Source organism: Oculina patagonica, chromosome 14 (assembly GCF_052425735.1).
Source record: "Oculina patagonica isolate OP01 chromosome 14, crgOcupat, whole genome shotgun sequence".
In the NCBI taxonomy this organism is placed as follows: domain Eukaryota; kingdom Metazoa; phylum Cnidaria; class Anthozoa; order Scleractinia; family Oculinidae; genus Oculina; species Oculina patagonica.
Genome location: NC_135771.1, coordinates 19141154 through 19168660, shown reverse-complemented (window position 1 = coordinate 19168660; position 27507 = coordinate 19141154). Strand labels below are relative to the sequence as shown.

General features: G+C 39.8%; 3 protein-coding genes across 10 annotated transcripts in view; all 3 read left to right on the top strand.

The window, feature by feature from the left end:
* LOC144638729 (uncharacterized) overlaps positions 1 to 12401 on the top strand; it is a 58406-nt gene extending 46005 nt beyond the window's left edge. For all 7 annotated transcript variants that reach the window (XM_078497969.1, XM_078497967.1, XM_078497968.1 and 4 more), the window contains 6 exons: positions 817 to 1047; positions 6100 to 8291; positions 8836 to 8881; positions 9457 to 9699; positions 9967 to 10044; positions 10573 to 12401. In XM_078497969.1, coding sequence (XP_078354095.1) covers positions 879 to 1047; positions 6100 to 8291; positions 8836 to 8881; positions 9457 to 9699; positions 9967 to 10044; positions 10573 to 10769 — 2925 coding nt within the window. In that variant the 5' untranslated portion in view covers positions 817 to 878 and the 3' untranslated portion in view covers positions 10770 to 12401. The remainder of the gene's footprint in view (positions 1 to 816; positions 1048 to 6099; positions 8292 to 8835; positions 8882 to 9456; positions 9700 to 9966; positions 10045 to 10572) is intronic.
* A 1944-nt stretch (positions 12402 to 14345) lies between these two features.
* Positions 14346 to 26921, top strand: LOC144637586 (uncharacterized). Its single transcript, XM_078496649.1, has 10 exons — positions 14346 to 14597; positions 15851 to 16155; positions 16634 to 16856; positions 19260 to 19564; positions 19991 to 20219; positions 20805 to 20831; positions 22768 to 23252; positions 23774 to 23978; positions 26627 to 26785; positions 26911 to 26921. The coding sequence occupies exons 1-10, from the start codon at positions 14525 to 14527 to the stop codon at positions 26919 to 26921; spliced, it is 2022 nt and encodes a 673-aa protein (XP_078352775.1). The 5' UTR covers positions 14346 to 14524.
* The window catches only part of LOC144638728 (uncharacterized), a 61797-nt gene continuing 61072 nt past the window's right edge, over positions 26783 to 27507 (top strand). For both annotated transcript variants that reach the window (XM_078497959.1, XM_078497960.1), the window contains exon 1: positions 26783 to 27111. In XM_078497959.1, coding sequence (XP_078354085.1) covers positions 27061 to 27111 — 51 coding nt within the window. In that variant the 5' untranslated portion in view covers positions 26783 to 27060. The remainder of the gene's footprint in view (positions 27112 to 27507) is intronic.

Sequence of the window (27507 nt, the reverse complement as noted above, 5' to 3'; positions counted from 1 at the left end):
TGGGAATCCGTGCAACCCTGCGCAACCTACAGATTAGTGAATAATCTGCTGACTTACAGATTAGTGAATAATCTGCTAGCAGATTATTCAATAATCTGTAGGTTGCGCGCGCAATGCATGATTACCAAGAGGAATGTGTCACAGCATCTGGAGGCGAAGGAAATTCATAGTTCGTCGATTTACTTCTTCAAACGAGAAATAATTTGACCAAAGTTCAAAAATTGCTGGACAATTAAGTCTCGGAAAACACAAAACGACTAACAAAAATTGGGAAGGAACTTTTCCACGATTTAGTAGGACGACCAGCCGGAATTAGCACAAGTTTTGAAGCAGGTTGAAATCGTTTGTCATTACTTCCTTTTCCAGAAAAACAATGTATAATGAAACAATTATTAGATTCGGTTTATGTGATATTCGGAATAATCAAGGTCTCTTCGGCTTCGGCTGATAACACTTACCTCGACCTTGATTATTCCGGATATCACAAAAACCTCATCCAATAATTGTTTAATACGGTTACATCCTTCTTGTAAAAACACTGAACACTTTTATCATACACAGTTTACACGCTCAGCCGACATAGTTTACGTGTATTTCTTACAAACAGCACAATATTTAAAACATGCGTTACATTACTGGCTTACAAATCCTTGCTTACATAAGAAATCTTACCAGTAATAACAAAAGTTGAACCCCAGTTTCCAAAAAATGTAAGTTTTTTAACAAATTCTAGTCTAGAGCAAACTTCTATGCATATTTAATAATATCTACAGTGTGCATGGTCTGTGAATAAATGGTTTTACTATTGCATTTCAGCTAACCAACAGCCTGGCGCTGTCCCTATTACCATCAGGACACAGGCTGGTCGGTTGCTGGGGATGACATACATTATGTATGTGGATGAGAAACAAGAAGTATTAAAACAACTGGTCAAAGACCCGGCACTACAGTCCTTGTACGTTGCCATGTGGTCCCAAGAGCATGGCATCTTCGGTAACGATAGCAACATTGCACAGAACCTAGATCCATTGTCTTTGCAAGACCAAGGTAAGGAACAATATTATCTAATGGCAGAGCGGCAGCTAGTAACATCCGAACCGAGGCACTTGCCTCTATAAAAATGCTAAATTTATTTTTTTTCAGGGTACTTTAGATGTGAATGAAGAGTTTTTTTTCCTGCCTTGTTATGAGTTTTTGTCTGGCTACGGCGCTGAATGGTACTACTGCTAACAATAATAACTTCATATTTATAGTGCGCAAATTATACATGTAAAAAATGATCACATGCGCAGCACAAATTGAAAAAAAAAACCTTGCTAAAACAGGGCTCAAAATAATTTTTGGATACTGACCGGTCATGTTGACCGGCCAAATCAATTTTTGCTCGGTCATGTCTCGTTTTCGACCGGTCAAAATATTGGGTATTTACTTTGAAACAATAGCCTATTCTGCCAAAAATTTCGCCTCATAAGCTAAAACACTCGTTGTTAAAGAGTATAAGGCTTACCTGTTTTGATCGCAAAAAGTATCATTTTATTATGTTCGCTTTTTGAATTTCCTTTTCTTCTGCGCTCTACTCTACATAAAAAAAATGCTCAGTAGCCATAATGTCATGTTACTCTGCATAGTTTTACATTAGTTAACGACTTAGAGGTGGAGGCAATCATGGTTGTAAGCACTTTACTGGTCTTTATTACCAAACACTAAAAAGTAATAGGACATATGCCCATGCTACAAGTGAGATAACTTTGCCTTTGCTCGGACTCGTTGTTCATCGAGCTTCCTAAAAGATGCCCTCTTTTAAAAGTTCTCTGACTGCCAAGAGATTAGGGAGAAAGCCTACGTCACTTCGCATTTCAAAAATCATGGATCTCTCCAAGTTTTCAATGCCGCCTACAACAGAGAAACCTGTTCTATGCGGTGCCTGATTGAGCTGCTGAAATATACTTATGGCAAGGTACTTTAAATCATAGTTATCCGCGGAAGTAGCCTTACACAAGAAGACCGTATAGAATTGGCGTGAAACACTTGAATGCCATGGCTAGAATAAAAGATATCGAGAGTTATCGTTTCAATCTGTAGACACCGGATGCGGAGACCATTTTTTTTTATTTTGTACAGTACGAGCAAACGTTTACCGGAACTTTCTTTGACGTCTTAGGTGATCAACTTGTCAGCACACATGGGGACATGTTCAGTTGCAAAATAGGCACAATTTAAAGAAACATTGCTGACCTAACATTCAAAGCGTTTAATGATTTTATTATTTTCTCATGATCTTGCTGGTGAAAAACACGCTACGAACTCATACTTTCATAAAGGTGCATATAGTTTTTTAAATCCACTAACGAGTGCTATTTTTCTCAGCCCGCCTGGCAATTGAAACTGTAATTGCGTACACGTGTTTTATAGCAGACGTTGATTGATACTATGTTCATTGTTGTCTGTTTAGCGTATTTACAGACGTGGATGTTTCCTGTTTTATTTAAGCAAACCTCTAACAAATCCGCAGAGCGTGACCGTCTCATCTGTGACATCTGTATTCTACAAATTTGTGACTGCAAGCTGCTATGATATTTTATGACTTAACTGTACATGTAAAATTTCAAGAAATACTGCGAATAAATTTTTTTTGTGTGTGTTATTTATTTGAAAGCTGTGTACGTGACCGGTCAAAATGACCGTTGAACCAAAATTTTGTCCGGACAAATCATCATTTTGGCTGGACATTGTCCGTTGACCGGCCGTTATTTTGAGCCCATTGTTAAAAAATAAAAAAAATTACTAAAATACTTACAGTGTACCATGTTATTGCTTTAAGGGGCATGACCACAACCAGATAAATGCCAGAACTGAAATGAAGAACTTTGCTAAATTTTGTAAGAGTCCAGCTGAAGTTAAAAAGAAAACAGTGACCTAAATAATTCAGACTTACCGTAAGATTAGGAGTTCTAGGAGTGGCACATGGTAAATTCGAGAGTTTGGGAGATGGCGTGACTTAGCGTTGCAGAGGAAATCAAGGATACGAGAAAAAAAAACAAAAATTGTGGTGGCGAGACGCTACGAGAGGTCATTTGGGCTTAGCATGTTTTTGAGGAGTATGTACGCCCTCAGTCTTTTGGTAGTCATACAGCGTACTCCCCCACCTTTCTAAAAAGAAAAGGGGGGGGGGGGCGTGAATTCATCACGAGAAATATGACAATAGCGTAACTAATGGTTGACGTGTTCTTAGAAATTCTTGAGGTTTTTGTATATGTTTGGGAACGATATGTGTTCATTAATCGATATGTGTTCATTAATTAATTGTTAACTTGGACGAAATGTCACGCTTTAAGAAGAGTCTTTGTTTCCATTTAGCTGATTGGTAGATAATATTAACACATTCCAGATCGATTTCGTGTTGGTGGAGCATGCCCAGCATCAAATTCAAAACCACCTTTTTCTTAGATAAGAGAACGTTCATTATCACATCTATTGCACATATTTTTTCTCTTTCTTTCAAATATCACCAGGGACACCGTTAATAATTTAAAGTTTTTAGTTGAAGAAGGTTACAGCAGTAACCAGAATGTCCAAACATAGTTTTTAATGTATCACAGGAAAATTGGCATTTTCGTTCCAAGTGAAATTGTGTGAAAACTATCAATGGTAACCCCAATAAAGTATATATTTTCTGAAAGCTTATTGAATGAAGATTGTACTTTTGGATTTTGTTTTGATCATATAGACCATAATAAGCAACGTCAGCATTTTGTTTGCAATTATGATGTTGCGCAACATTAAGTTTTTTGAGAACACATTTACGTGAGAGCCTAAACTTTTATGTGGAATTTGATCTACATATGTTGGTCTAAAAAACAGTGTCTCAGATTTTTCTTTTCTTGCTCCATTAATGTTTTATTAATTTTTAAACTTTAAAATGGCGTTTTTAGGACTTCTTTAGGATTAAAAATTCATGATCAACCGTGGATTTAGCATACTAGAAATCACATTATTCAAGCTTGCAATCCCTGAGATTCCACCGAAGACAGATAGCTTCCCTTGCGTGCAAACACTCCAAACACTTCCGCTGACCTTTTCTACACATACTCTTATATCTTGCGCACGCACAGAAGACGTCAGGGGGCAATTTGTAACAGGCAAAAAAACCTTCCATTTTCAGGCCATGATGTCAGTCTTCACCTTATGCCGGCAGGTGACGGAGATTAGTGTTACAATGTGATGTGTGACTAACTATTCTGCAATCAGTTGATGTCGTGAGACAATAGCGAGACACCTCATGACATATTTATACCACGTAACACTCAGTTCATGTCGTGAATACTAAACAGCACTGCGGTTAGCCTAGCTAGCGCTCCGGTTAGCCTGAATAGCACTCCGGTTAGCCTATATAGTGTTCGGTATTATAACTAGCACTCCGGTTAGCCTGCTTTAGCTTGGTTTGCTTGCGGTTAGCTTTTATAATAGGGTTAGGATTTCTATCTAAAAATAAATCAGGATTCTGGCAACTGGTGGTCGGTGGTCTAGTGGATATCATTCCCGCTGGGCATGCCGGCTACCTTGGTTCGAATCCTCTTGGTCTCAACTTAAGAGACTTTCCACATCAAATCATCCGACGCGAAGGCTAAGTCGATGAGGAAAACAACTTCGTTTAAGAAGACGTCAGAGTCTCTCTGCTGGTCATTCTCGCTATCAGAAAGAAGAGATTTAAACGCTTCTGGGACTGGTTCGGTAAAAAAAAGTGCCTAAGGGCTCTCCCGAGCTTGTTGTAAACCCCTTTCGCCCGAAAATCCCGTCATCCCGATGAGCTACCCGTCACCCCGACTAAATGTTCCTGGGTCTCCGAGGATGGAACCATTCCAGAATAGGAATACTTCGAACAGACAGCGGTCGCGTTCTTTTGGGACCTACTCCATTTAACTCTTTTATCCAATGATACGTTGACTTGATGACATCCCAGGCCAGTTCTTTGGCCAGTCTTATCTACCGTTGTTGGTCATTTGAAACCAGGGTTTCGGTGTTTTGGTAAAATTTGATGCGGTTTGCGGTTTTATGCCCCCCTTCTTTTTGGAATGAATGGAATACTATTCTGGTCATTCTGCTCCAAATAGCAGAATGAACGGAATGAACGGTTTCGGTTTACTCGAAATAGGCAGAATATGCTTTTTTGGGGCGGGAAATCATACGTGGCCGTTCGCCCTAAGTCGTTTGCAGCTCGCGTGCGTGCGCAGATACAACAGTTCTCAGATCACCCCCAGTTTTCAGAATATGCGATCTTTTGGTAATTGATATTCTGTGTAATCTGTTATTCCTAAACCAGAATGAGAATAGCTAGAATGGTCCGAAAAGAATGCACCCTAAAACTATATGAAAATTTGTTAATCATTTCCAAATAAAAGCATAGCAGTTACGTTTGTCTTGATCGAGATGCACGAGATCCAAAAAAAGCGCGCAAATGATGCGCACTACTGGCCAATTGCTAAGCGATCAAACATCTTCGTCCAACATCATGTTGGAAGAGCATGTTTGACCATTTAGCTGCCTCTCTCAACATTGCATTTAAATGGTTTCCCAAGTTTAGTCTAGATCAAACATTTTCTTCCAACATTTTGATTCACGCGCAAATATTTGATCATTTAGCCACCTCTGCAAACAAAGCAAGCTCAGGCGGGAAAAAGCAACCAATCAGAAACCGAATCTATGTGATGTCGCGCCATAATTTCAGCGGTAATATGCACAAAGCGCTATTTGGGCTCACTTAGGTGTCACGTAGATGTTTGATTAAACATTGTTTGATCGTTTGGACACCCCATGTTGTGTGTGACAAACACGACGTTGGATGAGAATGTTTGATCGTTTAGCCGAGGCTTTAGGCATGACGCGTATACGGTTCTATTTAAGGTTCAAATCGGGCTGCTGATGACCAATCAGTTTGTAGAGTTTTTTTATAGTTTTATTCACCCTTTACACTGGTTTAAAATATTTGTGGTAAACCGCTAACATTTAAGTGTTGCATGACATGTAACATATTTTCACGCATCTTTTCTACTTGATTTTTTTAACGGTACAAATTGTATTTGCATTCTCTTATTGTTTTAGTTCCTCCAGAGGTTCTTACGCGGGGCCCTGTAGATATGGAAATTTATAACAACGCGCTTGCTGAAGGAAAAAGCCTTGTCAAGAGGTTGCCATTGATGTTGATTGGTCAAGACCAGGCAGGAAAGACCAGTTTAAAAAAGTCATTGAAAGGAATAAGTTTCAACCCAGAGGAAGAGAGCACTGTGGGTATTGATGCGGATCCTTCTCATTTTATGTTGTCCAAAGAAATTTGGAAGGCAGGGGAGAAGGGTCAAGCAGCCAGTGCTGAAATGGCCATTTCCTTTGAGCACCAAGCAGCACGGTTTGTTGCAGATAGGTTGAAAAAGAAAGAAACGGACCCTGGGGAGAAAAGAGAACATGTTACAAGTGGAAAAAGCAATAATCCTGCGATGCCAACTATGAGAGAAACACCTCTCAGTGAGCCATTGAAAGACCCAGATCAAATTCAGTCTTCTGAGGATCCAGCAGGATGGACTCTAGACGACATCAATGCTTTCACTCCACCAGAACAAGAATTCCAAGAGATAGCAGCTTTAGCCGAAACGTTACTTCAAGATGATGGGTTAGAAAATGGAGATGTTTATTCAATGCTGTGGGATTTTGCTGGACAGTCAGTTTACTATGTGACGCACGTACTCTTTCTTACTGCGAGAGCCATTTATTTTTTGGTGTACGACCTAAGCCAGAATCCACATGATAGAGCCAAGCCTCTGATGAAACAAGGAGTTTACAAGTCATTTCAAGACAGGTCTAATCTGAAAACCAATTTAGATTACCTAGATTTGTGGATGACTTCGGTATCCTCCCTAGCCAGTCAAGATGAAGACAACATTGGTCCTAAATCTGAGTCGTTGCCAAAGAAACTTCCTGCAGTTTTCTTAGTGTGTACTCATGCTGACAACCCTCATGGTGGTCGCAATCCTCGTGAAATGGCCAATGAAATATTTGGTTTTCTAAAGAAGAAACCATACGGTCCTCACTTGTATGACGTGTTTTGTGTGGATAACACTAAATCTGGTAGTGAATCTGAGTGTCCAGAAGTCACGCGGTTGCGAGAGGAAGTGCTTGCTGTTTCTAATAAGCTACCATACATCGATGAAGCAATTCCAATCAAATGGTTGAAATACGAAAAAGCTCTTCAGATGATGCTTGAATTGGGGTACAAGTGGATCTCCCTTGACAGGGCAAAATACATCGCATCCAAAGTATGCAAAATCGGTGGAGACGACGAGACCAAAACGTTGTTGAACTTTCTGCATGACCTGCGAATTTTGATTCATTTTGATGACTCTCCAGAGCTGAACACATTGGTGGTCTTGGATCCTCAGTGGCTGATTGACGTGTTCAAGAAGGTGATCACCGTCAGGCCCTATCACTGGAAAGAAAAGGAATTTGAAGATCTATGGTGTAAACTAGAGGGAGAGGGAATCCTAGATGAGAATCTCGTAAAACATGTTTGGAGTGATTTAAATCATCAGAGAGAAACATTTGAAGGTCTTATTGCCATAATGGAGAAATTTGGCTTGCTGTGTCCCTGGCCTTTATCAGATGGCTCATGCAGCAAACGGTATTTGGTGCCATCCATGTTGAAGTCACATCCACCTGAAGCCCTCGTGAAGTTGGCTGCATCTGCACAAGTCCCGTCTCTCTTTGTGAAATTTGAATCTGGTCAAGTTCCCTCAGGCTTGTTTCCTCGACTATTGCTGCAGTTCTTTCAGTGGGGTAAAGAAGAATTTTGGAGACCAGGGAACCCAAAGTTGTACCACAACTTTGCAAGGTTTTTCATGTCTGGAGATGAAGGCTGCTCGGTAATTCTTCAATGCCACTCATCTTCCATTGAAGTTCTTTACCACAGCGTCGGAGATAACACCGCTGATTTCTCTTGTACGCGTGTTGTGCGTAGACAACTAGGCTTGATTCTCGAGTGCATGCGCAATCAGCTCTGTTGGCTAAACAATATGAGATATCAAATGAGCGTCATCTGCCCAGTCTGCTGTGAAGGAAGTGCTGTTGTACACTGTGACACGCATGATGTGCAAAGTTGCAAGCAAGAGGAATGTCTCCACTTCTGGTCCGAGTCTGAGTTGTGTGGTTCCAAGAAAAGCATCATTTGCGACAGGTCTGCGTTTGCTGAAGATATCACTGTGGATGCTAAGGTGTGGGCACCTTGGTTTGCACCTCCTGCTGAACAGGCAAGTGACCTTACATGTATGTTTAGTTAGGAAGTATCTCTTGACACGCAGTATCGATTTTAACTGTTGTATACATGCAATGAATGGTACGTATCTTGGGTTTCCTGAATAACACAGCAATGAAAGGTTGGATAGCCTTAGAATGTCCTGCGATATTTAATAGTTACAGTCGTGCCAAGAGAAGCGTACCCCCTAGAGTACATTAATGAATTGATTATTTCAAATTTGAATCCTTTTGTCAATTTGAATAATGTATTCATCTTATTAAAAATATAAGGACGGAACAATGTTAGAATCAGTCGCCTGATTTGAAGTAAAGGGAAGGCGAGAGGAACTGAAGTTTTTTTACCGTCTGTTGCATCTATTAAATAAGCGTAAACACGTCCATGTTCAAGTTTGAAGGGGTGTCAGACAACGTTTCACACGAGCGATCACCAAAATGAACTGCCGATAAATCAATTTTATAGATACCTCACATATATACCTTACGTATACCTTTTTATGGATACTTCACATTAAATCTTATGAGATATATTTTTCACAGGTTACAAATGGTAAACATGACGGGAGGCTTCTGTCTTCTTTCGAAGGTAAGCGTTTCTGGATCTAGCTCGTTTTTTCCTGCCTGTCTGCCTTCCTCCTGTCATTAATACCGCTACTTCCTCAGTTATGATATGGTGTGAGGTGCGTTAGCCTTATGGCTAGGGCGTAGGACCTCAGATCGAGCAGACTGGGTTCACGTCCTGTCGGGGTCATTGTGTTGTGTTCTTAGGCAAGACATTTTACTCTTAGCATCGCACCTCATGCAGGTGTATTAATGGGTACCAGTGATTTGTAGATGCAATTCTGGAAAGTAACCTGCGATGTATTGACATCCTATCTAATGGAGTACCCACCCTCGTTCCACTGTTTTCTTCCTGTTCATTTCCTGTGAACGAAAGAATTGAGATTACAAACGGTGTGTGTGTGTGTGGCGGGTGGGGGGAGTCATTTTGCTGCAAAAATGTAATCGGGAAACCAAAACAGCACCCCATTCCACCCAACCTAACGAAAGCAGTATTCGTTTAGGGTTCCCGTGTTGCAAAGAGCAAAAACTGAAGGACTAAGGTGAGCTGCCCATCCGAAGAACGTGATATTGAAGATTTATAAAATATGTCTTTCCTAGCGAATGAAGAAACCACGCTTGCTCTTCCTGGTGGAAGTGAGGTACTAGAATCCATTTTGACAGAGTCGTGTGATTCCAAAGAGGTTGTAAGTCGACTGAGTGAGAGTCTGGGGCAACTTTCTTTGACTGAGCCCGATCCAAATGGCAAGAAAGTGGTTCGTTGCTTGGCAAGGAGAGCTAAACATTCAAATCGGCTTGATGTGGTTCAACACCTTAGAGACATTACACCGGCTGGGACCACAGGTGGGTTTCTCATTGACCTCAATGTTTGTGTACAATTCGTAGACAAATAACAAAAATAGAAGAATTTGTTGTATTTAACCCCTTCCCCCACCCACCCTCCTCTTTCTCCGTCTTTCATATACACACACTACACTTTATGGTTTGACATATAAAACGCATGAATATTTTACAAGTCAATTGTCTTGTTCTTCCCAGCACTGTAGGGGAAAGGGAAAAAAAGGGCAGGCAATAAGCTGGTAAAATATATTTTTTTTCTCTCATCTCCAGGTCCACTGTTACCCGAAAGCCTTCAAGTTCGAAGAATCCCTTACAATCAGGGAAGAAAGCTCACCATTTCTTTGAGCGGTAAGATTTACAAGGATGTTCAGTTTTGTTCAATGGTCTTAAATCGATTGCCTTATTTGGGTCGTCAGACAACGCCTCTACATGCCTGCTATCAACTAAAAAACAAAAAAAAACAAAAAAAAATTCAATATTGCAGATTAAGCCCCATCTCTTTTAGGCCCCTTGTAAGTGTCCTCCCCTTCTCCGGGGCCTAAATAAAGCTTTTTGGTATCTTGGCCGATGATAATTCTTCTCTCGCATTAGGAAACCGAGCGGTCTAATTTTGGTACATTCTGTAATTGTACGCCTTGATTTCACCGTGACAAACATTAACAAATACAGACAAGAGACAATAGTAATGCCTCTTCATAAAGCATTTCATTTCTTTTCGGAAACTTTTGGACATTAGAATCAGGGATTCGCCAATGTGTTATCAAAACTTTAATGGCATTTCCTGAGAAGCGACGTCTAAAACTTATCACTTGTTCTCATCCTTCTAACTTACTTACTCAGTTCTAACTAGGATTTATTCTTTGTATTATTTAATAGGGAGAGATGAGTGGAAGCTGGTTGCTGAGAATCTAGGTTTGACTCCAGAAGAGATTCTCTTCCTTGACAAACGTACTCTGAACCCAGCTGAGGCTATGTTAAACCATGCTGCAAATCTGCATAATTCTATAACTGTCGGAAACCTTTATGATTTGTTGGTAGACTGTGAGCTACCTGTAATGGCTGACATACTATAACCAACCAATGTTAGGAAAAAATTTGTTTATTTGTCTATAGTGTACACAGTTAGCACAGCCATGCTAAATAAAATAGCACTTAAAAAAAGTGATTTATTTATTTTTTAAACAAACTGTACATATACATTATCTTGTGTAGGTTGTATGTGATATAGCCACTGATAGATGTCAGATTTAAATTAGTTTTTTTTATTATTATAAGCGTTGAATAACGTTAACTTCCACGAGAGTCGATTTAAAAAAATACCGTCTAAAACGCGGGCCTAAATCTCGTTTATTTGAAGGTCATCAGTTTAGTTAGATTTTGTTATTATGCACTAACCCCATAAAGACCTTTTTTAAGGAACAGAAATGTGTAAATCGTTGTTTATGGCTGTTGCCATTAAAAACTATGTTTAACGCTGCCAAAGCAAGGATTTTAATAGTTCATAACTTGACGTAAGCTAGCTTAAGAACGAACTGCTTCTTTCAGTGAAGCGGGATTTTGTTGTAACTGAACACAATTTTAGGAGAAGGAGGAGGAGATTAAGTTTATGCTTCGCATTCGCCTTTCTGTTTCTGTTTTTGTATTATATTTTATTTTTGTTTTATTTTTTTCGAATTGAGGCTTAAGAGAACAACTGAATACTCCCACATTTTGTCAGCTGGAATGGTGGCATCGTGGAAATTTTAGATGAAGTAAAAAAATGTTAAATAAATATTAATATAGTTGTTAGTGTTGGCATGTACTTTCGTATATATTTAAACAATTTATTACTCCTTATATGCGTTTTGATATTTTTTGCCAAGTGTGTTGGATAATGTTGATCATCGTACATTTTATGATATTTTGCATGTGTTCTTTTTCATATCCGGCTTTTAATCGATTTGTCTAGGGTGATTCATTTGATATAATATTACATAAAAATTCGGGCCGAGAACGTGAACTTTGTTTTGTCCCATAATATACGCTCGGTAAAAGATGGCTCTGCCCAGGGGCAACTTCTTTTTCCAGAAAACAGCCCTTGTATAAAACAAATGTGCATTCTCAAACTTTGTAATGGTTTATCAAGTTAAACCAAGAGAAAATAGAACCTTGACGGCGATCTGGAGATGTGATCTTTATTAGCATAGATTTATACAATTTTATATCTCTGTTTTCTCCACAGGCGTCCCAAACTCACGATTCTTGGTTTCTATTGTCCTTTTAAGCTATTTCATCGTTTTGGGGGCGTTTTGAGGTTTTTGTCGTCTTATGAAGGCTACGACAAAAACCTCAAAACGCATAATTATAAATCAATTTTTCGATCGATTTCTCAAATCGTGAGTTTGGGATGCCTACGTTTTCTCTAGTATTAGTTTCAATTGAGAAGAGAGTGTTTCATCGCATTTCCAAACACCTCGAACTGCTGCACATTGTATTTTCAACTCTCTTCTCGGTATTTAGAAATGTGATGAAACACTCTCAAGTGTTTGATATATTCAAGAATTTTGGGCTCATTTGTACGGCGTATATTTAGTTAGAGTTTTAATTGTTATAGTTCGTTTTATTTTTTTTAAAAAAAAAAGGAGTAGTGGAGTACTGTATTTAGACCTCCGTACAAAACAAGTGGAGAAAATAAAATAGACATGTTCTCAGCTTGGGAATGTTCTTAGCATGTTCTTGCTGTTACATTTTGATCAACATCAACCTAACGTTCGTATTTAATAGCCCTCAAGCCAAATTTTAGCCAGTTTTAATTTTTAGTTCACTCCTACCAAAACATTGGAAGGATGAACTGTTGCTTCTCTTAGCTTACACTTAATTCGAAAGCCCGACGAAAGGAAGCCAAAAATCCCTCTAGCTTAATCGGTCCAGCTAGCTCCAAAATTTGCTTGAATGTAACTCAAAAATTGAGATATACGGTGTTTAAATTTAGAACAATCGCAGCTCGTACATTTGGAGATCCTTACCGTTCCTTTGACGTCGAGGCCTAATGAATTTTAGAATTTTAATGAATTTAGTATTTTATCAGCCTATTGTAATTTTAAATATTTTTATTACTTGTAAGAGCACTGAGATTTTCATGTAATGTGCGAGAATTAAATTATTATTATTAAGGGTAGCCAGAGCAGAATGAAGTATACTTTATACGCTTAGAATAAAATGATTGTTATGCCAAAGGGATTTTTCCCGCGTTATGCACCACTAGACTTAACTGATACAACAAATGATGCGGAACTAGCCTGTGAACAGGCTCTCCGGTCGAGGATGGGGTGATCAGATCAGACCAGATCAGATTAGATCGGGAACCTGCTTGCAGGCTAATGCGGAACTGCTGATGGCTAGTGACGTCACGGGACAGCTGAAATAAGAGAACAACAGAAAGGATGAACCCCGAGAAGGGGTCATGAATGGTCCATCAAAATTTTTCAGTGCTCGCAAAATTTGGCTACTGCTCGGAATCCTCGCAGAATTTTTTACGGGTGCTCGTTTGCTCGTGGTCGCATCTTTTTTACAAGCGTTCGCATGCTCGGTACGTTTTTAGCGGAGGTAGCGTTTTGAAAAGTGCTCGTTGCTTGCAAGGCTAACTTTTGTCAATGCTCGTGCTCACAAAGAAAAACGCTCTGCTCGCACGCTCGCAAAGACCATTTGATTCCCCTCTAAGAGCCACGTATACCACATTTTTGTTTGTTTTATTCAAGTAGCATTACACTATTAATTTAAATGATTCATCTTCTCTACCGAGAATAAAATAATTTTGGTAGCCGACGGACAGCAGTATAGGCCGTACCATATCCCCTCATGAGAAAATTATAAGGCACAGAAAGACGGGAGCGAGAAATGAGGAGAAGAGGTCACATTTCCATCATCTCCGCTCCTTGCACTGAATGATTGGTTAATTCCTCCAATTTTTATGCTATACCATGCTGTATTATTCGGATACCGAATTCTATAACTAACTATTCAATACATTTGACTACATTTGAAACGATCAGTTTGACTGACTGTCGCATTTTATTGTGTATTGTGACAGAAGTCCATTGCGGTCAGAGTTTCAAGTTTTACTGGCCACGGTTGCTGCCAATACGACAGAGTATGAGACAATTGAGCTATGTTGCAGTGCTGTAGTACAACTGTACTGCATTTTATCACCGAAGACGTCAAATATAGGAAGCATAAAGAATATGGGTCATTGTCACGCAACGGGTTCCCTCCCTTTGCGTGACGACCTATAAAACAGTCTATACATCACGCCTCAATGCAGTTTCCTTCGCAGCTGTTGTTTGTTCTTGTCGCGCAAAGAGAAGCGTTGCGACGGCTGCGAAGGAGACTTGACTCAATGGGGAGGATATAAAATTGATTCATGTCATACTCATCTTTGCATTTTTAAAGCCCGGGCAAGCTGTGTCAAATGTAGTGTACGTCAGGCCGTAGACTTTCTAACAGTCGTTCGCTTCTGGTTTCCGGTTTACTTGTAGTAGACCCCGGTGAGCTCGACTTGTAAGCAAGTCTAGTCAGACCGAGGCACAGGAAGTTAAAGGCCTCGTTCCTGTGCAGAGAAGGGAAAGCCCCTTACTCCTGCCCTTTTTGGCTCATCGCATACCATCACAATGCAGTCGCGTAGTTGAATCTAAAATTTTGAAATCGAAACTCTTGGTACAGCGATTAAGTCTTAAAGAATCATCCATATTAAACTTAGTATTGCAAGGACATTTAGTTTCCGCAGGCTGATGCCGTAAAAACCGGATGCTGAAGACAGTGGAAAACAAATCACGTCCTCAAAACTACAGTGATGGCTGATCAAAGTAGACAAGCTCTAGAAGAACTTACACAGCCAGTTCTGGCAAGCAGAGAAGTTGCTTATGGTAAAAATTCCTCAATATATTTATTATTACTGGTTTATAACACATACTGTTAGAAAGATACAGCTCTAAGTACTGAGTTTTGATTACGTCAAATGTTTAGCCCCAATTTTGAATATTTAACATGACTAATCCAGAGGCGTATTACTGTTCTAGCTGGGTAAGGAATAGAAACGACCAGGAAGTCATATATATGGAAATATCGATCGCGGAGTCCTGCAGAACGAATTCATTCTCTAATTGACTCAGTCTCAGTCACTTTGTATCAATTTAAGGTTCATTTATTCTCTTGCATATTAAACTATTGGCTGCAACCTGATACTTTGCATAATTTATCATGCTGAGACATATTCACCAACAGTTCGTAGAACTGTTAAACGTGATTGTTTCCCAAACAGAGGTAGAACGTTATGTTGGAAATGTTTGAAAAGAATGCAATTTTTCATCGACCATTGCGAACAGTTGTTTGTAAGATTGAAAAACCTTTCGATATCGTTCCGCTTCAGTTGCGCCGCCCAAAACAAAATATTCACAGTAGTTTCTGCTGAGTTACCGGAAGCTATTTTTTAATACTCGCACCGCCTACGATACAAAGTCACGCCACAGCGCTTTATTTAACCTCGTAGTACCCTCTTCAGTTTTGTTGGTTTTTATTCATAAAAAAGCGCATTGGATCAAAAGCCTTGAAATATATAAATAAATATTACATACACATTGTTATTGTGGATTTGTGGAAAAAAATCTCGTGGAAAAGGCCCATTTTTACATTCAAAACTATCGACCTGGCCGGCCAGTTCTGACAAATGGAAAGCGCCCTAGCCTAGCCTAGCCTAGCCTAGCCTTAGCTTAGCTCAGTAGCTTAGCTTAGCAGATAGTTAAGCTTAGCTTAGCTTAGCAGATAGTTTAGCTTAGCTTAGCTTAGCTTAGTTTAGCAGATAGTTTAGCTTAGCTTAGCTTAGCTTAGCTCAGCTTGGCTTAGCTTGTTTATCATTTGTTGGTTAATCCCATTCAGACTCAAATAGAAGTAGTGTGTCGGTGGGTCTTGAGATTTGCCAATCTACACCCAATTGTGTAGAGCTAAGAGTATCATGTCCCGAAAGTACTAAGGTTTCTTTACAAAATTTTTCTCGGTGAAGGTTACCTTTCCTAGCTAGTTGTCGCCATTTTACTCGATAGAGATGTCATTGCCTTTACACCAAGACTTGCTTGCTGGTGCAAGTGCTTTTATTGTAATCTTTCTTCGTTCGTATCTTTAGACATTTTACCAGTATTCCCTGGCTTTGGATCCGTTGGAAGCGATGATTTTAGCGGAGGAGCAGACGTTCGCTTTATAACCTTGGAGGAAAAAACAGTGTTTGACAAAGTGCAAACCCGGGGCGGAAGAATAGCGAGACAACAGAAATGTGATGGAAGGGTGCAAATGGAAGCCCGCTCGCCAGTGAGTCAGATCCTGAGAATAAGAGTGTGGGTTTTCCGAGAGCCAGCAGCTGCGGACCTTCACAGAGACGGAAACGGGCCAGTGGAACTGAAAGTCGAGTATGGAAAACAGGATATAGACAAGGTCTGTTTGTGTTGATGCTTCTTGAGTTTGGTCTTTCCTAGCAGTTTTGGAGTGGCATGTTTATCCTTTGTTTTTTTGTTGCTAGAGCTCTTAGTAGAAGGTATGTTTTGCGACGAGGGACAAAAATGTTCCAACTGAAGGAAATTAACTCGTATGAGAGGGAAATCATTCTGAGTAAGGGAAATGATGCGAATGGCAAAATACCTCTGAGAAAAAGAATCTTGTAGAATGTCTGTGTACAAGATGTATTTATTGATTAAAATACGCCAAACAAAGAATGGTGTGGTTAAGGTTGTAATTGCCAACACAGAACAAGATTCAGAATTTCTGATCAAAATTAGTGTGGCAGAAATCCGTAATTTCTTATAGCAAGCCAATTACAGTGATTAATAGCAAATTACTAAACATACCACAGACACATACAAAAGTGCATAAAGATGCCTGAGATTGATTTTTTTTTCAATTGTATTTTATGTAGCAATTGTTCTCAGTTGACCTCGACTCCGTTTATAACGGCCCCATCGCCCCGGTGTATGAACTGGCCAAAGTAGAAATGGACAGGAGGAATCTTTTTCAACTGCTGGTTCAGTTGTATTTTCCCGGCAATGGAGCGGATGAGGAGATTCAACAGTTTTACAGTAAGCCATTCCTAATGAGAATCAAGCCCAGCTATAAGGCAAAGAAGAGGAAACTCACTGACGGTAAGTATGCCAAGTTTATTTACCGGCAGTGGAATTAGAATGAAATGTTGAATGTTGTCAGTCGATAAAATGGTCCTATCTCCAAGAACTTAGTGCCGGCGGGACTTAAAGGCTGCGATTTATTGCATCACTGACATTTCATAACAGATGCGATGTCATTGCCATTTGTGACATTTGTCTCTGGACAAACATGACCTGACCCCTTTTGTGGCTTATATACTATTTCTCATTGGCAACAAGTTAGATAATAACTTCCCTAAAGAGCAAGAACAAGTACTACATGAAACATTTTAATATTCTAAAAACAATCACCCATTTACCCTTTCCGCATGATCATCATGAGCCGAAGACTTCACAAATTGTGTTCTATTGTATCTTATAACGAGAATTCTCCCAAACTTTCCTGATTGTGTTGCATCAGTGTATGTACACAGGAGGGGCCGTTTTCTATTTACTTTACAATTAGACTACGAGCTCGAGTTTTCTATGAGCAAATAGTCAACCAGGCGCAGCCGAGTTGACTATCGCTCATAGAAAACGAGGGCGAGTAGTTTAATTGTCATAAAAATTTTTCGGAAGAGTTCGCTGACGAACTGATTTGACGTACGATCGGCCGACGAAAAATTGTGAGGTTTCAGTTTCATATACAAATTGTAATATTTAACAAAATATTGCCGTGACGCCGACGTTAATATAATGATGTGCTCTGAAAAAATTGTACTAAACTGTAGACATAGCTAATAGCTCAGTTGCAGGACCAACTTTTCTGAAGGATATCTGCAGTAAAAAAAGACTCAATCACTTTGAACCTCCTTTATTTTTTCGTGAAAACAACTAAAACAAATGTAAGTTCTTGACAAGGAGTACGCATTTCCGCCGAGAATTACCTCCAAAGCAACTCTTGATATTAATGGCCTACTCAGAAATTATCATTTTATGATAGAGGACCTGAGTCATTTTATAACTAGAAATATTCTCGCTGTGTTTCTATTTTAAACGATGAGCGTGATGCCACTTGGAAAGGAGGAGGGCAGAGAGTGTAAACAGGCACCCCATTTACTCTTCAGTGTAGCTGAAAACTTCCCAACATAACGTAACCGGTATATTCGAGAACTGCATGCAGAATTCCGTTGTAAGTTAGTTTTGTCCTATCAAATCAGTCAATACATAAATATTACACATTGTTATCGTGGATTTGTGGGAAAATCTCGTGGAAAAGGCCCATTGTTACATTCAAAACTATCGGCCCGGCCAGCCAGTTCTGACAAATGGAAAGCGCCCTTAGGTTAGCTTAGCTTAGCTTAGCAGATAGTTAGCTTATCTTGGATTGGCTTAGCTTAGCTTAGCTTGTTTATCATTTGTCGGTTAATCCCATTCAGACTCTCAAATAGGTGGTTTTAACTGTCACACTACTGTCACGCCGCGAAAAAATAAATCCAAAACTATTGGGTCAAGAAAATCAAGAATATTACAGGTTGTAGAAAACTACTATATAAACTACTTGTCCAAGTCTCATGTCTGTACGTTATTCCGTACTCGAGTTATCCGTCAAAATGTTTCACGCAAATTTAAAGATTTCAGTATGGAAACGCCATGTTGGAGCCCAACTGCTTGGGCTCCAACATGGCGGCCGGAAATCAATGAAAACATCTTGCATTAAATTCTGCCACAAAAAGCGGTCAGATTACCCTCACGAACAAGTTTAACATTCACATAAACACTTCTCGCAAAACCTCGACTGTTCAGATTGTTAAAAATCGCAGGATGAGGTATTTTTTTAAGAAAACGTGACAGCCCTCTGGCGGCCAGCTTTGATCTCGTGTGGCGTGAAACTCTGAAATTCAAAATGCTCTATCTCAAAGACGGCGAATGCTATCGAGCTTAAAACCCTCAACAAGATATATATTTAAGTCGTCTAATAGCCAGTGAAGGATACAAACTCAGGGGTCTTGCGATTCTGGGTTTTAATTAATTGAATTAATGACGTCACGTGAAAACCAAGAATAGAAGAAGTGTGTCGGTGGGTCTTGAGATTTGCCACTCGACACCCAATTGTGATAGAGCTAAGGGTATCATGTCCCGAAGGTACTAAGGTCTCTTTACATAGACATACGATCAGTCCCTATTTTTTCGCAGAGTCCGTCGAGCTTGAAGCGAAAATAAAAAATTTCGCATCAAGCTCGACGGACTCTGCGAAAAATAGGGACTGCTCGTAGTCTACTCTTTACAAAATAGCTGGTACTACATGTGTACCATGTAAAAGTGTTTATTTATCTCAGTGAAGGTTACCTTTCCTAGCTAGTTGTCGCCATTTTACTCGATTGAGATGTCATTGATTTACACCAAGACTTGCTGGCTGGTGCAAGTGCTTTTATTGTCATCTTTATTCGTTCGTATCTTTAGACATTTTACCAGTATTCCCTGGCTTCGGATTCGTCGGAAGCGATGATTTTAGCGGAGGAGCAGACGTTCGCTTTATAACCTTGGAGGAAGAAACAGTGTTTGACAAAGTGCAAACCCGGGGCGGAGGAATAGCGAGACAACGGATATGTGATGGAAGGGTGCAAATGGAAGCTCGCTCGCCAGTGAATCAGATCCTGAGAATAAGAGTGTGGGTTTACCGAGAGCCAGCAGCTGCGGACCTTCACAGAGACGGAAACGGGCCAGTGGAACTGGAAGTCGAGTATGGAAAACAGGATATAGACAAGGTCTGTTTGTGTTGATACTTCTTGAGTTTGGTCCTTCCTAGCAGTTTTGGAGTGGCATGTTTATCCTTTGTTTTTTTGTTGCTAGAGCTCTTAGTAGAAGGTATGTTTTGCGACGAGGGACAAAATTGTTCCAACTGAAGGAAATTAACTCGTATGAGAGGGAAATCATTCTGAGTAAGGAAAATGATACGAATGGCAAGACAACTCTGAGAAAAAGAATCTTGTAGAATGTCTATGTGGAAGATGCATTTATAGGGCAAAACAAAATTAGTAGGGCAAACAAAATTAGTGTGGCAGAAATCCGTTAATTTCTTATAGCAAGCCAATTACAGTGATTAATAGCAAATTACTAAACATACCACAGACACATACAAAAGTGCATAAAGATGCCTAAGTTTGATTTTTTTTCAATTGTATTTTATGTAGCAATTGTTTTCAGTTGACCTCGACTCCGTTTATGAAGGCCCCATCGCTCCGGTGTATGAACTGTCCAAAATAGAAATGGACACGAGGAATCTTTTTCAACTGCTGGTTCAGTTGTATTTTCCCGGCAATGGAGTGGAAGAAAAGATTCAACAGTTTTACAGTAAGCCATTCCTATTGAGAAGCAAGCCCAGTTCAAGGATATGGAAAAGGAAAAGGAAACTCTCTGAAAGTAAGTATGGCAAGTTTATTTATCGGCAGTGGAATTAAAATGAAATGTTGTCAGTCGATAAAATGGTCCCATCTCCAAGAACTCACTGAGCCGGCGGGAGTTAAAGGCAGCGATTTATCGCATCAATGACATGTCTTAACAGATGCGATGTCATTGCCATTTGTGACATTTGTCAAATATGACTTGACCCCTTTTGTGGCTTACATACAATTGTCACTATTTTTCATTGGTAACAAGTTAGATAATAACTTCCCTATAAAAGAGCAAGAACAAGTACTACGTGAAACATTTTAACATTCTAAAAATAGTCACCCATTTACCCTTTCTGCATGATTCACTTCACAAATTGTGTTCTATTGTATCGTATAACGAGAATTCTCTCAAACTTTCCTGATTGTGTTGCATCAGGGTATGGGCATAATAAGGGGCCGTTTTCTATTTCCTTTATAAACTAAACGCAAGGAAATAAACAGAGTTTACATAGCCTAATAAAATACGCGTGTTACTAAGACTAGACGTTTTCAATCCTATATCAGCTCGGCTCTTTCTAACTGAAAATTTGACATATTACATTTATTTCAACAGTCAGCGAATTCGAAGAAAAAGAAGAAGGTTAGTTGCCCTTATATTTAATAGTAAGATGACAGAAATGAGTATATATAAACAATTCTTGCTAAATTAAACCAAGAGCTAACCAAACATAAGCCAGCAGCTGAAATAATTCAAGCATTTCGCGCCAAAAGCATCCCTGCTGGACGTATAGACCCTTTGCATAAATGGCGACTTCATTTGAATAACAATACATATACATCCTAAGCCTCACATTCACGTAAAAAAACCTTTGTCCAAAAACATCCACATGAGGCTAAGGAGGTACTAAGTATTGTTATGCAAATTTGGCCGCCATTCGCAAAGGGTCTATTTGTGTGCGTTCAGCTCAGCGCAGTCGCAGTTGCATCGATAAGACCGTGACGTCGTAAAACAAACCAAAACCAATTGAGTTCTACGGAGGGATGAACGAAAGTATTATCAAAATTAGACGATAAAAATGTTCCTCTTTAAAGCATAAACAGTACTCTGATATGTCGCCTAAACGTACCAAAACAAGTATATGCTTAATGAGTGATGGTAGATATGTAGCAACCTCGTTCCCAGGGTCTCGGGCGGGGAGAGAGACCCTGGGAACGAGGTTGAATATGTAGCTTGGTGAATAAATGATGATAAAGATGAAGCACGAGCGTGGGACAACATTTTCACGCTCGTGTAACATTTCATCTTTATCATTTATTCACCGAGCTACATATTTACCATCTCTCATTATTTATTTCAGTGAAACCCCTCTTTACGGACACCCGCTTAATACGGACACCCCGGTATTACGGACAACGGACACTTCTCCGTGTCCCGAGTGACAAACTCTTATACATTATCAGGCCCGCTTTACGGACACTGTTTATCTATACACGGTCAATTTTCATTGTTGCGATGATTTGCTAACTTGAAGACATTGAACCCTGGTCAAAAAATGACAGAATTCGAAGAGTTAAAACGATTTTAATACAAAGAGTAGCTCATTAGCGCGACTTCTGGTGTAATGGCCATGCTGGAGGACTTGACCATAGTAACCTTACCAGTGAAAATTTAACGGAAAATAGCCTTGCAAAGGTTTTGTCGAATCTCCAGTCCTCCTGGTTGTGTCGCAAGCTAAAAGCTTCCGTGCAAAGTAAAGTTACCGAATTTTTCAAATGAGTTTGTAGAGTTTAAGAACGGTTACGGTCAGATTTTCAGTTACAAAGGAAACTTTATAGTAAAAGTTCTGTTGCTGTTGAAATGCGTTTTATTTCTTAAACATAGTAAAGTTGCGATATTTTCAAATAATTCCACTGTTGAAACAGTTTAAGTGATTTCAGCGTTCTAATTCCATAGTCCTTTCTGGGTCAATTTCACGTCTTTTTAAAGAGCTATAAAAACACTTCACCCGGCACAAGAAGGCCAAACATTTAGGAAGCTGAGATATACGGTGTTTAAATTAAGAACAATCGCAGTTCGTACATTTGGAGATCCTTACCGTTGTTTTGACGTCGAGGAAGCAGTTTCCCTTGCGGTCTACTCATTTTATCTGTGACTGACACTCCGCTTCAAAAGGCTGAACCGGTAGTTTTTAAACGATCGCGACTTTCCAGGTTTCTACTCGTTAAGCAAAATTCGTTTACCAAAGGGTAGTCACAGCAGAATGAAGTATACTTTATGCTCTTAGAATAAATGATTGTTATGCCAAAGGGATTTTTCCCGCGTTATGCACCACTAGACTTACTGATACAACAAACATAAACATGTCTTCAGATCAAATGGGCCGCATCCTAGAAGCAATAACACAGGGGCAAGAGTTTCCGGGAAGTTCGACCTCGACAAGCCAGAATTCCTCGTCTGGTTTCTTTGAAACTCTACTGAGTTGAAACAATATCTACTGGCTTGTGTGCAATTCAGTTCCCAAACTCACAAAACACCCGTGTGACATGTTTGTATCGAACTTCTCTTTTTTTTACAGAAGCTCAATCCTCTAGCTCATGGCACGGTCAGGCTAGCTCATTTCTAGGGAATAACTCAATGCCTTTTTCAGCTGCCCAGCATTCTTCGCCTCCCTTATTTGATGAGCCCACTGTCCTGCAACAAACAGAATATCACAGACGTCTACCCGAAATCGCAGGTGGCATCAACAGCTTGGCCGGGATCAATCCGTTCAATGCTGGGGCTGAGATAGATATTGATCAATATTTGATCCCAGACGTGGAAGTAGAATTTTGTGATCTGGAAAATCGCGTCTTTGAGAAGCAGCAGAGTAGGAAGGACAAGCAAGCACGACAGCGAATTATTAACGGAAAAGTGAAGTTCCTGGTTCGATCTGAACGTCAAGTGAAAACCGTTAACGCCTGGTTCCGCAGAGAAGAAAAGGCAGCCAGGCTGGAAAAGGATGTCAATGGTATGGTGGCGATTGAAGCTGTTTTCCGGGAGAAGCACAAGGATAGTGGAATTGTAAGTTCTAAAAGCGAGTCAAGATCAATTTTTTTAAAATCAGTATGTACTTCAAATTATAAATGTTTTATATCACAAATCGACTCAAACTTGAGATAAGTGATGTGCAGACACAAGACCCTGAGCCTCAATACAAAACAAATTATTCAGTCATAAAGCTTGCTGATTTTTAAGGTTTGTCTCCTGGACAACTTAATTATATACGGTATATAGTTGGATTCCATGCTTTGAGAAACATGCATTGGTGAGTTAATGGATTGTTATAATGAAATACCCATTTCTTCCCTTTTCTCAACTTAGACGGCTTGTTATTGATTATTTATTGTGACATTTGACCTAAAAAGACTCACTTTGAAGTCAATACGGCGGGTTGAAGTAAGAACTGTCTCACAGAGACGTTTAAAAATGTCATCTTTTTGTAAGACTATCTTAACTTGCCTGACCAAGTTGACATTTATTAAGTATTGCGCGAGAGCCGGTTGGTAATGCACCTTACTGTAAATCTCAAATCTTTCCTATAGTTGGAGTACCAAGTGGATCTGGATTCTGTGCATAAAATGGATAGATCCGATAGACCAGTGTACAAATTAGCAAAAGTACACACTCAGGAGAGAAACTTGTTTGAGCTGCTGGTTCAAGTCGTGTTTATTAATAATGAATTCAGTGAGCAGATCAAGTCAAAGCCTTTCTTGATAAAGACAAAGAGACTGAACGAAGAACTAGTAGGTATGTACTTTAGTTCGGTGTGTTTGACGCTAGTTGAGGAAAACACTTAAAATTAGAATTTTTAGTTAATATTGATGGTAAAGCAGTACCAAAGCTTATGCCAGTTACTTCCAGCAGTGACCCTAGCGGCTCGTGGGCTCCTTTTTTGTTCTTACCACATTTTGACGTCATCTGTGATCTATAAAGGCTGGTTCTCATATGATCGCCCCGATCGTTTCTATCGCATTGATCGTTTGCAAATACTGAGACGATTGTAGGCGATTTAAGCGATTGGAAGCGATCAGGGGGTTCTCATATGATCGCCCCGATCGTCTACGATATGCAAAATCTAACATCTCTCATTATTTATTGGAGTGGAACCCCGCTTTACGGACACCCGCTTAATACGGAGACCCCGGTATTACGGACAGTTTCGTTGGTCCCGACGAAAACCTCATACATTTTCTCTTAAATTAATCCGCTTAATACGGACACCCGTTAATACAGACAACGGACACTTCTCCGTGTCCCGAGTGACAAACTCTTATACATTGTCAGGCCCGCTTTACGGACACTGTTTATCTATGCACGGTCAATTTTCATTGTCGCGATGATTTGCTAACTTGAAGACATTGAACCCTGGTCAAATAATGACAGAATTCGAAGAGTTAAAACGATTTTAATACAAAGAGTAGCTTAATAGCGCGACTTCTGGTGTTTGAGAGAATCAATGACCATGCTGGAGGACTTGACCATAGTAACCTTTATACCAGTGAAAATTTAACGGAAAATAGCCTTGCAAAGGTTTTGTCGAATCTCCAGTCCTCCTGGTTGTGTCGCAAGCTAAAAGCTTCTGTGCAAAGTAAAGTTACCGACTTTTTCAAATGGGCTTGTAGAGTTTAAGAACGGTTACGGTCAGATTTTCAGTTACAAAGGAAACTTTATAGTAAAAGTTCTGTTGCTGTTGAAATGCGTTTTATTTCTTGAACATAGTAAAGTTGCGATATTTTCAAATAATTCCACTGTTGAAACAGTTTAAGTGATTTCAGCGTTCTAATTCCATAGTCCTTTCTGGGTCAATTTCACGTCTTTTTAAAGAGCTATAAAAAACACTTCACCCGGCACAAGAAGGCCAAACATTTAGGAAGCTGAGATATACGGTGTTTAAATTAAGAACAATCGCAGTTCGTACATTTGGAGATCCTTACCGTTGTTTTGACGTCGAGGAAGCAGTTTCCCTTGCGGTCTACTCATTTTATCTGTGACTGACACTCCGCTTCAAAAGGCTGAACCGGTAGTTTTTAAACGATCGCGACTTTCCAGGTTTCTACTCGTTAAGCAAAATTCGTTTACCAAAGGATAGTCACAGCAGAATGAAGTATACTTTATGCACTTAGAATAAATGATTGTTGTGCCAAAGGGATTTTTCCCGCGTTATGCACCACTAGACTTACTGATACAACAAACATAAACATGTCTTCAGATCAAATGGGCCGCATCCTAGAAGAAGTAACACAGGGGCAAGAGTTTCCGGGAAGTTCGACCTCGACAAGCCAGAATTCCTCGTCTGGTTTCGTTGAAACTCTACTGAGTTGAAACAATATCTACTGGCTTGTGTGCAATTCAGTTCCCAAACTCACAAAACACCCGTGTGACATGTTTGTATCGAACTTCTCTTTTTTTTTTACAGAGGGTCCTGAAGGGGTAAAATGGGAACTGGGATTTGCCTATTTTTACTGGGATTTGCATATGTTTTCACTGGGAAAATGGGATTTGGGTAACTGGGACTGGGATTCACAACCAGAAAATGGGAATGGGAAGCACGTCAGTACACGAAAAAAACATATATTTCAGGCTCAATTATATTCCTCAAGGCATAGTTACAATGTTGAAAACTCTGAATCGAAACCAACGCCTGCACGCAAGTGTCTTTCAAGTGGCGGTCAATTTTCCTGTCAGTGATTTAGTTACTGAGCGGAACAGCTATGACTGAGCATGCTCCAACTAGCGTAATCCAATATGGGCGAAACACATCCTCGTACCCAGGGTCTTCGTTCCCTTTGAACAGCGATCTGGAAACGAACGAGCCTGGAAGGTTCTGATTGGAAGTCCAAAAATATTGGACTTCTGGTTGAATTGCGCATGCTTAGCTTAAAAACCATGACTCGACGATTTTCTTGGTGTTTACTTCCGGCCATTTTAATGTTTTTAAAACCAATCAAAATCAATCTTGCAACGGAGCTGCTGAGAGTCGCTCGTGTCGTCAAGATTGCGCAGTATGGAACGAAGACTCGAGGTACGAGATTGGAAGAAACGTGACGGCAATTCCTCTACTAACCTAGTAACACACACGGAGACATTCCTGCTCACTCACTCAAAGAACTGGAGAAAACGTTAATACGGATGTGTTGAGTTGAGAATTTCAGAAAACGAAAGGGATTCACCAATTTCAACTAGCAGAAATAAAAACAGGATTTAGGACAATTAAAACAACACAGTTACTGCACGTATAGTGCGTTTAATTCTTGATTTTTCATGCACTGGGATTTACCAAAAATTTCACTGCTGGGACTGGGATTTGAGCAAAAAATGGGCTGGGAAATGGGATTTAGGCAAAATTTTGGCTGGGAAATGGGATTTAGAACCCCCCTTCAGGACCCTCTTTACAGAAGCTCAATCCTCTAGCTCATGGCACGGTCAGGCTAGCTCATTTCTAGGGAATAACTCAATGCCTTTTTCAGCTGCCCAGCATTCTTCGCCTCCCTTATTTGATGAGCCCACTGTCCTGCAACAAACAGAATATCACAGACGTCTACCCGAAATCGCAGGTGGCATCAACAGCTTGGCCGGGATCAATCCGTTCAATGCTGGGGCTGAGATAGATATTGATCAATATTTGATCCCAGACGTGGAAGTAGAATTTTGTGATCTGGAAAATCGCGTCTTTGAGAAGCAGCAGAGTAGGAAGGACAAGCAAGCACGACAGCGAATTATTAACGGAAAAGTGAAGTTCCTGGTTCGATCTGAACGTCAAGTGAAAACCGTTAACGCCTGGTTCCGCAGAGAAGAAAAGGCAGCCAGGCTGGAAAAGGATGTCAATGGTATGGTGGCGATTGAAGCTGTTTTCCGGGAGAAGCACAAGGATAGTGGAATTGTAAGTTCTAAAAGCGAGTCAAGATCAATTTTTTTAAAATCAGTATGTACTTCAAATTATAAATGTTTTATATCACAAATCGACTCAAACTTGAGATAAGTGATGTGCAGACACAAGACCCTGAGCCTCAATACAAAACAAATTATTCAGTCATAAAGCTTGCTGATTTTTAAGGTTTGTCTCCTGGACAACTTAATTATATACGGTATATAGTTGGATTCCATGCTTTGAGAAACATGCATTGGTGAGTTAATGGATTGTTATAATGAAATACCCATTTCTTCCCTTTTCTCAACTTAGACGGCTTGTTATTGATTATTTATTGTGACATTTGACCTAAAAAGACTCACTTTGAAGTCAATACGGCGGGTTGAAGTAAGAACTGTCTCACAGAGA